At 45.8% G+C, this 16,081-nt stretch overlaps 1 protein-coding gene across 1 annotated transcript in view; it reads right to left on the reverse strand.

Annotated features, from left to right (window-relative positions):
* LOC137330524 (alcohol dehydrogenase class-3) overlaps positions 1–15,802 on the reverse strand; it is a 28,579-nt gene extending 12,777 nt beyond the window's left edge. The window contains exons 1-5 of the mRNA XM_067994504.1: positions 15,703–15,802; positions 8,078–8,179; positions 4,151–4,292; positions 3,590–3,677; positions 800–1,019 (exon numbers count right to left, since the gene is read on the reverse strand). Coding sequence (XP_067850605.1) covers positions 800–1,019; positions 3,590–3,677; positions 4,151–4,292; positions 8,078–8,179; positions 15,703–15,723 — 573 coding nt within the window. The 5' untranslated portion in view covers positions 15,724–15,802. The remainder of the gene's footprint in view (positions 1–799; positions 1,020–3,589; positions 3,678–4,150; positions 4,293–8,077; positions 8,180–15,702) is intronic.
* Positions 15,803–16,081: the final 279 nt, after the last annotated feature.

The raw sequence follows: 16,081 nt of genomic DNA on the forward strand, positions 1-16,081 counted from the left end.
AGCAGTAATGGGTAAGCTTACTGACAACCTCACAAAAAAGACTTGTATTTATCGACGCCTTTTACGACCTCAAGACGTCCCAAAGCATTTCACAGCCAATGAAGTACTTTTGAAGTGTAGTCACTGTTGTAATGTAGGAATCGCAGCAGCCAATTTGCGCACAGCAAGATCCCACAAACAGCAATGAGATAATCTGTTTTAGTGATGTTGGTTGAAGGATAAATATTGGCCCCAGGACACCAGGGAGAACTCCCCTGCTCTTCTTCGAAGTATTGCCATGGGATCTTTTACATCCACCGGAAAAGGCAGACATGGCCTGGGTTTGATGTCTCATCCGAAATACAGTGCAGCACTCCCCCAGTACTTCACAAGAATAATACCAAGAATAAATTCAATAAAGAATTCAGGAGAAACTTCCATTTATGGAGGGGTGGGTCCAAAACTAGGGGCCATTAATATAAGATTGTCTCCAATAAGGAATTCAGGAGAAACCTCTTTACCCAGAGAGTGGTGAGAATGTGGAACTCACTACAAGGAGTGGTTGAGGCGAATAGCATAGATGCATTTAAGGTGAAGCTGGATAAACACATGAGGGAGAAAGGAATAGAAGGACATGCTGATCGGGTTAGATGAAGTCGGGAGGGAGGAGGCTCGTGTGGAGCATAACCACCGGCATGGACAAGTTGGGCCAAATGGCTTGTATCCGCGCTGTAAATTCTACGTAACACCTGTTCAGTGGAGAAACATGGAAGGGCAAGATTAAAATACTAAAGAGAGAGAAATGTAAACAATTCCTTACCTTGGCGGTATTGATAGCCGCACCATAGCCAGTGGAAATACCACAGCCCAGCAGGCAAACTTTATCCAGAGGGGCTGCTTCATCGACCTTCGCTACAGAGATGTCCGCTACAACCGTGTACTCGGAGAAGGTGCTGGTCCCCATGTAGTGGTACAGCTGATGGCCTTTACAGGTAAATCTGCTAGTCTTATCGGGCATCAGGCCCTTTCCCTGGGTAACCCTGGTAAGATACAGGTTGATAGTAACACCACCCGGGACTCTCAGAAAACACGCCATTTTCACAATCTATGCAAGCATGTTTCTCACACGTTTGGAGAAACCCGCCCTCTTGCTTATTCGTCATAATTGGCTTTTTTTTTTCTACAAAGTAAACTCCTTTTATGAAGTTCCCCAGGATCAGGCACGTTACACATGTACAGTCCTCACTTAGAGAATCTATTCAACACAACAACAACAACGACAACGACTTGTATTTATACAGCATCATTGACGTAGTAAAATGTCCCAAGGCGCTTCACAGGAAGCGCTATCAGACAAAATTTAACACCGAGCCACATCAGGAGATATTAGGACAGGTTAAACCTGCCTCTTTCAAGGAGCGTCTTAAAGGAGGCAAGACAGAGGCGGAGAGGTTTAGGGAGGGAATTCCAGAGTTTAGGGCCTAGGCAGCTGAAGGCACGGCCGCCAATGGTGGGACGATGGGAATCGGGGATGCGCAAGAGGCCAGAAATGGAAGAATGCAGAGATCTCAGCGGGTAGGGCTGGAGGAGGTTACAGAGATAGGGAGGGATGAGGACTTGGAGGGATTGAACACAAGCATGAAAGTTTTAAATTCGAGGCGTTGCTGGACCAGGAGACAATGTAGGTCAGCCGGTGGGGGGGGGGGGGGGTGGGGGGGGGTGAACGGGACTTGATGCGAGTTGGGGTGTGGGCCTCCACACCTCCTTCACTTTACAAACTTTATGTATGGTCCCTGCGGAGAGCTTAACATGCTTCTGTTTTGACAGCAAGCCAAAACATAAAGCCATTATAAAATATTTAATTGCAGTTAAACTTAGACAAAATTTCACTGGGAAATATGCCAACGTCACTTCCTTTACAAAAAAATAAAATCACAAGTCGACAATTTAGTGACGTTAAGTTTTAGAATTTGTTAAACCAAAATCGAGGAATTTGACAGTTGCAATCCAGATGACCAAAGGTCTGTGTAAACAAGTCTTGGTTTGGTGAGAAACAATAAGAACGGTTACATCATAGACAACTAACCCATCGGTTATTAACCTGGGGGGAGGGGGATTCTGTCTACAAACCCCAGGGGCCCATTAAGGGGATCCCAGGAGGCCAACAGACTTTTGACTCTGCAGCAAGGTACATTGCGTGCGGCAGGAAGAATGTCTCCAGAATTGGGCATTGTTCTGTATTTGTTATCCTACTAGAATGTTTTTACTGCTGCTGTGCGCTAATAAAAGTATTTTCTACAAGTGAATGCACCATTTTACAAGGATGATACCAGGACTGAGAGGTTATAACTATCAACAAAGACTGAACAGGCTGGGGCTCTTTTCTCTAGAAAATAAAAAGGCTGAGGAGTGACATGATAGAGGTCTTCAAGATTATGAAGGGGTGCGATAGGGTAGACGTAGAGAGGATGATTCCGCTTGTGGGGGGAAACCAAAACTAGAAGCCATAAATATAAGATAGTCCATAATAAATCCAATAGGGAATTCAGGAGAAACTTCTTTACCCAGCGAATGGTTAGAATGTGGAACTCGCTACCACAGGGAGTGGTTGAGGCGAATAGCAGAGACGCATTTAAGGGGGAACTAGATAAGTACATGAGGGAGAAAGGATTAGAAGGATATGCTGATAGGGTGAGATGAAGTAAGATAGGAGGAGGATCGTGTGGAACATAAACACCGGCATACAGCAGTCGGGCCGAATGGCCTGTTTCTGTGCTGTAAATTCTATGTAATTCTATTTAGCGAGATTTTACAGCTGAGTGGCTTGCTAGGCCAATTCCGAGGGCAATTAAGAATCAACCACATTGCTGTGGGTCTGGAGTCACATATAGGCCAGACCGGGTAAGGACGGCAGGTTTCCTTCCCTAAAGGACATTAGTGAGCCAGATGGGTTTTTACGACAATCCGGTAGTTTCCTGGCCACCATTACTGATACTAGTATTTTAATTCCAGACTTTTATTTAATTAATTGAATTTAAATTCCCCAGCTGCCGTGGCGGGATTTGAACTCATGACTCCGGATTACTAGTCCAGTAACATAACCACTATGCTACCGTACCCATATCGAACCCAAACCCACAACCTCTACCACCTAGAAGGACAAGAGCAGCAGGTACATGGGAACAACACCACTGCATGTTCCCCTCCAAGTCACACACCATTCCGACTTGGAAATATATCGCCGTTCCTTCATCGTCGCTGGGTCAAAATCCTGGAACTCCCTTCCTAACAGCACTGTGGGAGAACCTTCACCACACGGACTGCAGTGGTTCAAGAAGGCAGCTCACCACCACCTTCTCAAGGGCAATTAAGGATGGGCAATAAATGCCGGCCTCGCCAGCGACGCCCACATCCCATGAACGAATAAAAAAAAAATGTAATTCTATTGGGTAACTTGTTTCTCGTAAGTGAGGATAGGGATCCTCAGAAGCGTCAATATTCAAAAGATGTCACTTGGGCAGAAAAATTGGAAAACCACTTCATTAAACCAAGGCAACGCAAAGACATTTCATTCTGAGGAGTAAAATGGTGAAGAACAATAAAGCCGTACCTGATCTTCTGGCAGAGATTGGTCTTGGGATTCAGGCAAAACTTGCATTCCCCACATTGCGGGATGTAAAGAGGAATCACTCGATCCCCTTGTAACCAAGAAAACATACAATTAGACACAAACCTCAAGCACTCAGTTGCAGATACACCAGAACGTGAGGGATATGCATCAGGAGGTAGGAGTGGAAAGTTTATTCCAATTTTTGTATTCCCTACCATGACCCAGGAATGTTCAAACCAACCATGCACTAGGTGTGGAGAGTTTACAGCACAGAAACAGGCCATTCGGCCCAACAGGTCCATGCAGGTGTTTATGCTCCACGGGATCCTCCTCCCACCCTACTTCATCTCACCCTATCAACATACCCTATTATTCATTTCTCTCTCCTGCGTTTATCCAGCTTCCCCTTAAAAGGCATCTATGTTATTCACCTCAACTACTCCATGTGGTATCGAGTTCCACATTCTCACCACTCTCTGGGTAAAGAACTTTCTCCTGAGTTCTTTATCAGGTATCGTTTTAAAAATGCACGCAAGTCTTGCATTACAATCTCTCCTTTACCTGCTTTGACACGAGTCACTCCCTCTCCAACGCTCTCCACGATACCAGCTCCTTCATGTCCCAGGATAACCGGGAATAGTCCCTCTGAATCGGAGCCGCTGAGAGTGTAGGAATCAGTGTGGCAGACTCCAGTGGCAACAATCTGATGGGCAAACACCACAGCTTGTTTTAAAAACAAAAACACATTAAACTTTCACAACGCTCCCAAATGCTTGCTTTTTACAAGCGATTCCAAGACAACCAACGAGAACACACACACACCCCTAAAAATCAGACATGAACCCAAAGTGTCATTCTAACCAGAAAAGAATCAGAATTAAACATTTTTTTACAGAAAGTGGCCATTCATCCCAACAAGTCCATGCTGGTGTTTATGCTCCACATGAGCCTCCTCCCTCCCCTCTTCATCTCACCCTATCAACAAAACCTTCTATTCCTTTCTCCCTCGTGTGTTTATGTAGCTTCCCCTTAGAGGCATCTATACTATTCGCCTCAACTACTCCTTGTGGTAGCGAGTTCCACATTCTCACCACTCTCTGGGGAAAGAAGTTTCTCCTGAATTCCTTATTGGATTTATTAGTGACTGTCTTGTAATTATGGCCCCTATTTTTGGACTCCCCCAACAAATGGAAACAAATAAAAGCAAAGTACTACAGCTGCTAGAAATCTGAGAGAGAAACAGAAAACGCTGGAAACACTCAGCAGGTCAGGCAGCATCTGTGGCGAGAGAATCAGAGTTAACGTTTCAGGTCAATGACCTCTCGTCAGAACTGATGAAAGGCTTTCAACCTGAAATTTTAAACCGTTTCTCTCTCCACAGATGCTGCCTGACCTGCTGAATGTTTCCAGCATTTTTAATGACAAAAATGACAAACTTCATTTAATTACTCTTCTGTGCTATGCCTTGCACTGCCTGTGCACTTTTTAAAAATAAAACAGTGCACTCATGTAATGCTTTTGTTCAAATAAGTGTATGAGTGCACTTTTTTCTAAAAAGTTATTTGAACAAAAGCATTACATGAAGAATTAGAAATGACACCTTAAACAAGGACAGTTAAACATTCACACAGCCGTATGCAGAGCTGGGCGTAGAATGAGGGAGGCCGTGAATAACTGGAGTACAATATGGCTTGAAAGCCAAGATAAAAAGGTTTGCGTATTTCTGCTGTGCCATTTATGTACATTGCAAGAAGGTGCCACTTGCAGCAATCATCACAAATTACCCGGTAACACGCCGGGAATATAAAGGAACATTACTCTCGGAGACAATGGCACTTTTCAATTTTCGCACGGAGTTGAATGAATTGAGGAATAATCTGCAGTTAACAGGGTCCAGTAGCTTTGGGTAAAACGATACTTTTATTTTGAAACAGAACCATAAGACACAGCCACAACACACAGAGGGGCCTGAGCAGGAAAGAAAGGTTATGGTTTAACCTTTTACCATAATTATACATTTTACAGGTCAATATTAGTGTCGCTTTAAAAAGGCTAAATATATTTAGAGCTGCTATTTTTCCAAGGCAACTTTTCTGCTCATAGCAGAGTGCTTCTGATTAGCTCCTCGTCCTGAGACTGAGAGAAGATGCTATATAAATGCAAGTTCCTTCGTTCTTGATACACAAGAATTCTACCACCGTCTTGTTACATCAGTGACTGGGGGCAAAGTAGTTACTTCATTTCTCTCAAAGTTCTGACGTAGGGTCACCAACCTGAAACATTAACTCTGTTTCTTTCTCCACGGACGCTGCCTGACCTGATGAGCATTTCCAGCATTTTCTGTTTCTCAGATTTCCAGCATCCGCAGTATTTCGCTTTTGTGTTACTTCGTTTGCGTTCGAGTCCCTCCATGGTTCTCGCCCCTCCCTATCTCTGTAACCTCCTCCAGCCCTACAAACCCCCCACGATCTCTGTGCTCCTCCAATTCTGGCCTCTTGTGCATCCCCATTGGCAGCCGTGCCTTCAGCTACCCCTGCCCTAAGCTCTGGAATTCCTTCCCTCAACCTCTCGTGTCCTATTATCTCCTTATGTGGCTCGGTGTCAAATTTTGTTTGATAATCGCTCCTGTGAAGCGCCTTGGGGACGTTTTACTACGTTAAAGGCGCTGTATAAATGCAAGTTGTTGTTTGTGGATGAATATTTTATGTTCCTCCCTTGACCTCTCTTAAATCAAAGGCAATAGCTCATGGGCAGGGGCAAGGCTCGACAGATACCCCACCTAAGTGGCCATTCTTCACGTCCAAGTCTGGATGGTGAGCGTTGTTGGGCCTTTGGACTGTGGGGGGCTTCACAACTAGACTGCCCTCACCCCCACGTTCACACTATCCTGCAGGAATCGACGCATAGCGAGTGGAAATGCGAACCCTGGCCAGTTATAGTACAATGCCACTGTCCCAGCCAGCACTGGCTAACTCAGCAGGATGCACTGCAGCAACTCGCCAAGGCTTCTTCAACAGCACCTCCCAAACCCACGACCTCTACCACCTAGAAGGGCAAGGGCAGCAGGCGCATGGGAACACCACCAGTTGCACGTTCCCTCCGTGTAACACACCATCCCGACTTGGAAATATATCGGCCGTTCCTTCATCGTCGCTGGGTCAAAATCCTGGAACTCCCTAACAGCACTGTGGGAGAACCTTCACCAGACGGACTGCAGCGGTTCAAGAAGGCGGCTCACCACCACCTTCTCGAGGGCAATTCGGGATGGGCAATAAATGCCGGCCTTGCCAGCGACGCCCACATCCCATGAACGAATAACAAAAAAAAACATTCGAGGACCAAACCTGGAGCCTTTATGATCAGTGTGGCTCAGCACCACACTACATGGTACAACTATCCATTTGGTCGCAGGGGGAAGTGCGTTAAGGATGAAGGTTTAACGTCAAAATAGCATTTTGTTTTCATGGTTATGATGGGTTGGAATTTGAACCAGCTGAATGTTGCAGTCAAGCGACACAGCATGACAACCTAGTTTCAGTGGAGACAAAGTGATTAAGCATGTGGAGACGAGGTTAAAATTTGCAGAACAATCGGGTTACAAAGTAGCAACTGTCACGTGGGTGTACGCAGGGTATATTTGATTAACCTTTGAGCCATGTCCTATCACGAGACACTGACTCAGATCGGCCAAAAGCCATGATATAGCAAAAATGGACCCTACTGTCCAGATAACTGGATGAAAGACAGAACTAAAAGAAGGGGTTTAGCTAACGATGTAAAGTTATAATTAGGTTGTTTTTGAATGCTGCCACGGAGCTGGATTGGCTAAGGAATAAGTAATGTAGTAACTGGTATCGGTGTGCTCCAGTCTTGTACTGTATATAAGCTTGTGAATTTTGTTGATCGGGGAGAAGGTGCTCGTACAGACCGGGGGAGTCAGAGACCCTTCTCCCAGAGCTCAGTTTTAATAAACTGCACCTTTTACTTTACCACAGATTAGATGTGAATTTATTTTCACCCAACAGTTATTTATCCAGGAGAGACAAACCTGTATTCGTAGAATCATACAGCACAGAAAGGAGGCCATTCGGCCCATCGTGCCAGCGTCGGCTCTTTGAAAGGGCTAACCAATTAGTCCCACTTCTCCTTGCTCTTGCCCCATAGCCCTGCAAATTTTTCCTTTTCAAGTATTTATCAAATTCCCTTTTGAAAGTCACTGTTGAATCTGCTTCCACCGCCCTTTCAGGCAGCGCGTTCCAGATCATCATAAGTCGCTGCATTAAAAAAAAATTCTCCGCCTTGCACTGATCAGAATGTCTCCAAGTTATAGTTACCACGATGCTGTCAGTGCATGAAAGCAGAGGATATTATTCTAGTTTCTCTTAAAAGTTGGAAGTGGAACTTACAAAAAGTTTAAAAGTTACCCAAAATTGCTTTTAAAAAAAGTGTTTCAAGTAAAGCTGACAACGATCACGTTTTATTCCGTACCTTAATTCGAACTTCATGAGCTTTCGGGGGAGCAACCTCCACTTCTTCGATACAAAGGGGTTTGCCTGCCTCCCAGGCAACAGCAGCTTTGCATTTGATAACCTGTTAAACCAGAAGTTTTCAATTAATAGTTGCAGTTGCTGGAAGCTGCAAAGAGGAGGCATCACCTTAAAATTAGGGCTGGGCCGTTCAGGGGGTGAAGTCAGGAAGCACCTCTTCACACAAAATGTAGTGGAAATCTCTTTCCCCCCCCCCCACCACCCTCCGGCCTCCCCCCCCCCCCCCCTCCAAGGCTAGGTCAATTGAAAATTTCAAGATGGATTTTTGATGGGTGAGGGTATTGAGGGATATCGAACCCCCTCAGGCAGTCAAAATCCAGCCCAGATCACATGGACCACACGTCATCTATAAAGACACTTACCCTGTATATGGTGCGATCTCTGCCCCAGTCAGGGACCGGTCCAGCTCTGTCTAGAAGGGAGAGAGTCAGCACTCACCACACCAGCCGGCAGCACATTCCAGAGGCTCACTACTCAATTTCATCCCGCTGAATATAATTTGATGCAGTATGCGATTGAGAAATTAACATGGATTAGTTCTCTGAACACGAGCCTGTCCTAAGCTGGTCCCGCTGAACGTCTCAAGAGGTTAATCAAAATGTTGACTGTGGCATCACATGGCTGCTCTCTCCCAACAATTTGGCCCGTCACCATCCAATAAAGACAATATAAGATTCATATAAAAAGATGTCAAGCTCAGGAGGGCAATGACTCGGTTAAAGCTCGGTCAACAATGTGCTCCATACAGTTAGCAGCCCAATGCAGTCACTCTGACGTTAGAAAGGATATTAACAGTGCGTACATGAAATTTTTGCGACTTGTTCTGCAGATGCTTTCCCCCTCCCCCACTAAGATTGCATAAACAGTAATGGCGAGCATGAAAGTTATTGCGTTCAAGTCCCACTCCAGAGACCCGAGCACAAAGTCCAGGCCGACACTCCAGTGCCAGTACTGAGGGAGTGCTGCACTGTCAGTAATGCCGTCTTTTGGTTGAGATGTTAAACCGGGGCCCCGTCTGCCTGGGCCAATATTTATCCCTCAACCAACATAACTAAAAACAGATTATCTGATCATTTATCTCCATGCTTTTTGTGGGACCTTGCTGTGCACAATTTGGCTGCCGGGTTAGATCAGTGACTATGCTGCAAAAGCACTTCATGGGCTGTAAAACGCTTTGGGACGTCCTGAGGTTATGAAAGGTGCTATATAAATGCAAAGACTTCCACTTGTGCCTGACTGTGGGGATCCCTCTGCATCTTACATAAGCCAAATGGATTTGTGCCAAATTGTAAAGTCCAAAATGAGAGCGCCCCATGTGACTGTGGGAACAATTATAATAAAACCCTGAGCTCAACTTTACCATCGACTGACTGACAATACTGACCCCAACAAACCCCCCCGCCAACTCCTTCAAACCCTCACTGACTGAAAATACTGAACCCCAACTCCTTCAAACCTAAAGTGACTGAAAATACTGAACCCCAACTCCTTCAAACCCTCGGTGACTGAAAATACTGAACCCCAACTCCTTCAAACCCTCGGTGACTGAAAATACCGAACCCCAACTCCTTCAAACCCTCGGTGACTGAAAATACCGAACCCCAACTCCTTCAAACACTCACTGACTGAAAATACCGAACCCCAACTCCTTCAAACCTAAAGTGACTGAAAATACTGAACCCCAACTCCTTCAAACCTAAAGTGACTGAAAATACTGAACCCCAACTCCTTCAAACCTAAAGTGACTGAAAATACCGAACCCCAACTCCTTCAAACCTAAAGTGACTGAAAATACTGAACCCCAACTCCTTCAAACCCTCGGTGACTGAAAATACTGAACCCCAACTCCTTCAAACACTCACTGACTGAAAATACCGAACCCCAACTCCTTCAAACCTAAAGTGACTGAAAATACCGAACCCCAACTCCTTCAAACCTAAAGTGACTGAAAATACTGAACCCCAACTCCTTCAAACCCTCGGTGACTGAAAATACTGAACCCCAACTCCTTCAAACACTCACTGACTGAAAATACCGAACCCCAACTCCTTCAAACCTAAAGTGACTGAAAATACTGAACCCCAACTCCTTCAAACCTAAAGTGACTGAAAATACTGAACCCCAACTCCTTCAAACCCTCGGTGACTGAAAATACCGAACCCCAACTCCTTCAAACCTAAAGTGACTGAAAATACTGAACCCCAACTCCTTCAAACCCTCGGTGACTGAAAATACTGAACCCCAACTCCTTCAAACACTCACTGACTGAAAATACTGAACCCCAACTCCTTCAAACACTCACTGACTGAAAATACCGAACCCCAACTCCTTCAAACCCTCGGTGACTGAAAATACCGAACCCCAACTCCTTCAAACCCTCACTGACTGAAAATACCGAACCCCAACTCCTTCAAACCCTCGGTGACTGAAAATACTGAACCCCAACTCCTTCAAACACTCACTGACTGAAAATACTGAACCCCAACTCCTTCAAACCTAAAGTGACTGAAAATACCGAACCCCAACTCCTTCAAACCCTCGGTGACTGAAAATACCGAACCCCAACTCCTTCAAACCCTCACTGACTGAAAATACCGAACCCCAACTCCTTCAAACCCTCGGTGACTGAAAATACTGAACCCCAACTCCTTCAAACCCTCGGTGACTGAAAATACTGAACCCCAACTCCTTCAAACACTCACTGACTGAAAATACCGAACCCCAACTCCTTCAAACCCTCGGTGACTGAAAATACCGAACCCCAACTCCTTCAAACCCTCACTGACTGAAAATACCGAACCCCAACTCCTTCAAACCCTCACTGACTGAAAATACCGAACCCCAACTCCTTCAAACCCTCACTGACTGAAAATACTGAACCCCAACTCCTTCAAACCCTCGGTGACTGAAAATACTGAACCCCAACTCCTTCAAACACTCACTGACTGAAAATACCGAACCCCAACTCCTTCAAACCTAAAGTGACTGAAAATACTGAACCCCAACTCCTTCAAACCCTCGGTGACTGAAAATACCGAACCCCAACTCCTTCAAACCCTCACTGACTGAAAATACCGAACCCCAACTCCTTCAAGCCCTCACTGACTGAAAATACCGAACCCCAACTCCTTCAAACCCTCGGTGACTGAAAATACCGAACCCCAACTCCTTCAAACCTAAAGTGACTGAAAATACTGAACCCCAACTCCTTCAAACCCTCGGTGACTGAAAATACCGAACCCCAACTCCTTCAAACCCTCACTGACTGAAAATACCGAACCCCAATTCCTTCAAACCCTCGGTGACTGAAAATACTGAACCCCAACTCCTTCAAACAGTCACTGACTGAAAATACCGAACCCCAACTCCTTCAAACCCTCACTGACTGAAAATACCGAACCCCAACTCCTTCAAACCCTCACTGACTGAAAATACCGAACCCCAATTCCTTCAAACCCTCGGTGACTGAAAATACTGAACCCCAACTCCTTCAAACAGTCACTGACTGAAAATACCGAACCCCAACTCCTTCAAACCCTCGGTGACTGAAAATACTGAACCCCAACTCCTTCAAACAGTCACTGACTGAAAATACCGAACCCCAACTCCTTCAAACCCTCACTGACTGAAAATACCGAACCCCAACTCCTTCAAACCCTCACTGACTGAAAATACCGAACCCCAATTCCTTCAAACCCTCGGTGACTGAAAATACTGAACCCCAACTCCTTCAAACAGTCACTGACTGAAAATACCGAACCCCAACTCCTTCAAACCCTCGGTGACTGAAAATACCGAACCCCAACTCCTTCAAACCCTCGGTGACTGAAAATACCGAACCCCAACTCCTTCAAACCCTCACTGACTGAAAATACCGAACCCCAATTCCTTCAAACCCTCGGTGACTGAAAATACTGAACCCCAACTCCTTCAAACCCTCGGTGACTGAAAATACTGAACCCCAACTCCTTCAAACCCTCACTGACTGAAAATACTGAACCCCAACTCCTTCAAACCCTCGGTGACTGAAAATACTGAACCCCAACTCCTTCAAACCCTCACTGACTGAAAATACCGAATCCCAACTCCTTCAAACCCTCACTGACTGAAAATACCGAACCCCAACTCCTTCAAACCCTCACTGACTGAAAATACCGAACCCCAACTCCTTCAAACCCTCACTGACTAGGGGGAGTGTTTGCTGGTGCTGTTGGGGAGGGTTTAAACTAATGTGGCAGGGGGATGGGAACCAATGCAGGAAGTCAGTGGGAAGTAAAGTGGTGACAGAAACAAAAGGCAGTAAAGGAGAGTGTACAAAACATGACCGGACAGATGGTCTGAGAAAGCAGGGCAAAGACCAAGGGAAGTCTAGATTAAACTGCATTTATTTCAATGCAAGAAGTCTGATGGGCAAGGCAGATGAACTCAGGGCATGGATGGGTACATGGGACTGGAATGTTATAGCTATTACTGAAACATGGCTAAGGGAGGGGCAGGACTGGCAGCTCAATGTTCCAGGGTACAGATGCTATAGGAAAGATAGAGCAGGAGGTAAGAGAGGAGGAGGAGTTGCGTTCTTGATGAGGGAGAACATCACGGCAGTAGTGAGAGGGGATATATCCGAGGGTTCGCCCACTGAGTCTATATGGATAGAACTGAAAAATAAGAAGGGAGAGATCACTTTGATAGGATTGTACTACAGACCCCCAAATAGTCAACGGGAAATTGAGGAGCAAATATGTAAGGAGATTACAGACAGCTGCAAGAAAAATAGGGTGGTAATAGTAGGGGACTTTAACTTTCCCAACATTGACTGGGACAGCCATAGCATTAGGGGCTTGGATGGAGAGAAATTTGTTGAGTGTGTTCAGGAGGAATTTCTCATTCAGTATGTGGATGGCCTGACTAGAGAGGGGGTGTAAAACTTGACCTCCTCTTGGGAAATAAGGAAGGGCAGGTGACAGAAGTGTTAGTGAGGGATCACTTTGGGACCAGTGATCATAATTCCATTAGTTTTAAGATAGCTATGGAGAATGATAGGTCTGGCCCAAAAGTTAAAATTCTAAATTGGGGAAAGGCCAATTTTGATGGTATTAGACAGGAACTTTCAGAAGTTGATTGGGAGAGTCTGTTGGCAGGCAAAGGGACGTCTGGTAAGTGGGAGGCTTTCAAAAGTGTGTTAACCAGGGTAAGCACATTCCTTAAAAAAGTGAAGGGCAAGGCTGGTAGAAGTAGGGAACCTTGGATGACTCGGGAGATTGAGGCCCTAGTCAAAAAGAAGGAGGCATATGACATGCATAGGCAGCTGGGATCAAGTGGATCCCTTGAAGAGTATAGAGATTGCCGGAGTAGAGTTAAGAGAGAAATCAGGAGGGCAAAAAGGGGACATGAGATTGCTTTGGCAGATAAGGCAAAGGAGAATCCAAAGAGCTTCTACAAATACATAAAGGGCAAAAGAGTAACCAGGGAGAGAGTAGGGCCTCTTAAGGATCAACAAGGTCATCTATGTGCGGAACCACAAGAGATGGGTGAGATCCTAAATGAATATTTCACATCGGTATTTACGGTTGAGAAAGGCATGGATGTTAGGGAACTTGGGGAAATAAATAGTGATGTCTTGAGGAGTGTACATATTACAGAGAGGGAGGTGCTGGAAATCTTAACGCGCATCAAGGTAGATAAATCTCCGGGACCTGATGAAATGTATCCCAGGACGTTATGGGAGGTTAGGGAGGAAATTGCGGGTCCCCTAGCAGAGATATTTGAATCATCGACTGCTACAAGTGAGGTGCCTGAAGATTGGAGGGTAGCAAATGTTGTGCCTTTGTTTAAGAAGGGCGGCAGGGAAAAGCCTGGGAACTACAGACCGGTGAGCCTGACATCTGTAGTGGGTAAGTTGTTAGAGGGTATTCTGAGAGACAGGATCTACAGGCATTTGGAGAGGCAGGGACTGATTAGGAACAGCCAGCATGGTTTTGTGAGAGGAAAATCATGTCTCACGAATTTGATTGAGTTTTTTGAAGGGGTAACCAAGTAGATGGGGGCTGTGCAGTAGACGTGGTTTACATGGACTTTAGCAAAGCCTTTGACAAGGTACCGCATGGTAGGTTGTTACATAAGGTTAAATCTCATGGGATCCAAGGTGAGGTAGCCAATTGGATACAAAATTGGATTGACGACAGAAGACAGAGGGTGGTTGTAGAGGGTTGTTTTTCAAACTGGAGGCCTGTGACCAGCGGTATGCCTCAGGGATCGGTGCTGGGTCCGCTGTTATTTGTTATTTATATTAATGATTTGGATGAGAATTTAGGAGGCATGGTTAGTAAGTTTGCAGATGACACCAAGATTGGTGGCATTGTGGACAGTGAAGAAGGTTATCTAGGATTGCAACGGGATCTTGATAAATTGGGCCAGTGGGCCGATGAGCCGATGAATGGCAGGTGATGCATTTTGGTAGATCGAATCGGGCCAGGACCTACTCCGTTAATGGTAGGGCGTTGGGGAAGAGTTATAGAACAAAGAGATCTAGGAGTACAGGGTCATAGCTCCTTGAAAGTGGAGTCACAGGTGGATAGGGTGGTGAAGAAGGCATTCAGCATGCTTGGTTTCATTGGTCAGAACATTGAATACAGGAGTTGGGATGTCTTGTTGAAGTTGTACAAGACATTAGTACGGCCACACTTGGAATACTGTGTACAGTTCTGGTCACCCTATTATAGAAAGGATATTATTAAACTAGAAAGAGTGCAGAAAAGATTTACTAGGATGCTACCGGGACTTGATGGTTTGACTTATAGGGAGAGGTTGGATAGACTGAGACTTTTTTCCCTGGAGAGTAGGAGGTTAAGGGGTGATCTTATAGAAGTCTATAAAATAATGAGGGGCATAGATAAGGTAGTCAAAATCTTTCCCCAAAGGTAGGGGAGTCTATAACGAGGGGGCACAGATTTAAGGTGAGAGGGGAGAGATACAAAAGGATCCAGAGGGGCAATTTTTTCACTCAAAGGGTGGTGAGTGTCTGGAACGAGCTGCCAGAGGCAGTAGTAGAGGCGGGTACAATTTTGTCTTTTAAAAAGCATTTGGACAGTTACATGGGTAAGATGGGTATAGAGGGATATGGGCCAAGTGCAGGCAATTGGGACTAGCTTAGTGGTATAAACTGGGCGACATGGACATGTTGGGCCGAAGGGCCTGTTTCCATGTTGTAAACTTCTATGATTCTATGACTGAAAATACCGAACCCCAACTCCTTGAAACCCTCACTGGCTGAAAAATACCGAACCCCAACAGGCCCCCAACTCCTTGAAACCCTCACTGGCTGCCCTTCACTCTGGGGCGGATTCCCCTCACGGCTCCGCAACGATACAAAGTTGCACTTTAAACTGTTACATTCGCCGAGTGGCTACACCTCAGGGGTCACTCTCACCCCCGCCCGGGTACAAGGCACCGGCTTAAAACAAACTCCGTGCGCTCTCAGAGACCCTCCTCACCCTCTCCCTCTCCCTCTCCCTCTCGAAGACAAGTTGCCATTACCACCCCTCTCACTCTTTCTATCTCCCCCTTTACCTTGCCAACAGTCCCGGCCATGTTTCCAGCGCCTCAGAAGCCGCTCTACCGCCTGCCCGAACAGGAAGAGCCGAAGAAAGGGGGCGGGAATGCTCCTATCTTGATTGGTCGGTTTAGATGTCAATCATGATTGTTTGCCTCTGGTTGGGTTAATCTCGTTTTTGTCCCACCTTCAGATGAGGAGCGTCCAGTTCTCACGACCCAGGGAGGAGTCTGTGGGTCACATGTGCCCCTTCTCGCCCCCCACCACCCCCACCCGATCCCCAATCAGGGTTGCCAACACTCCAGGATTGACCTGGAGTCTCCAGGAATTGCAGGTTAATCTCCAGGACACTGCTGCAAACAACCCTGGAGAAAGATCATCGGGGCATTAAAACAA

This window comes from Heptranchias perlo, chromosome 1 (assembly GCF_035084215.1).
Source record: "Heptranchias perlo isolate sHepPer1 chromosome 1, sHepPer1.hap1, whole genome shotgun sequence".
NCBI lineage: Eukaryota > Metazoa > Chordata > Chondrichthyes > Hexanchiformes > Hexanchidae > Heptranchias > Heptranchias perlo.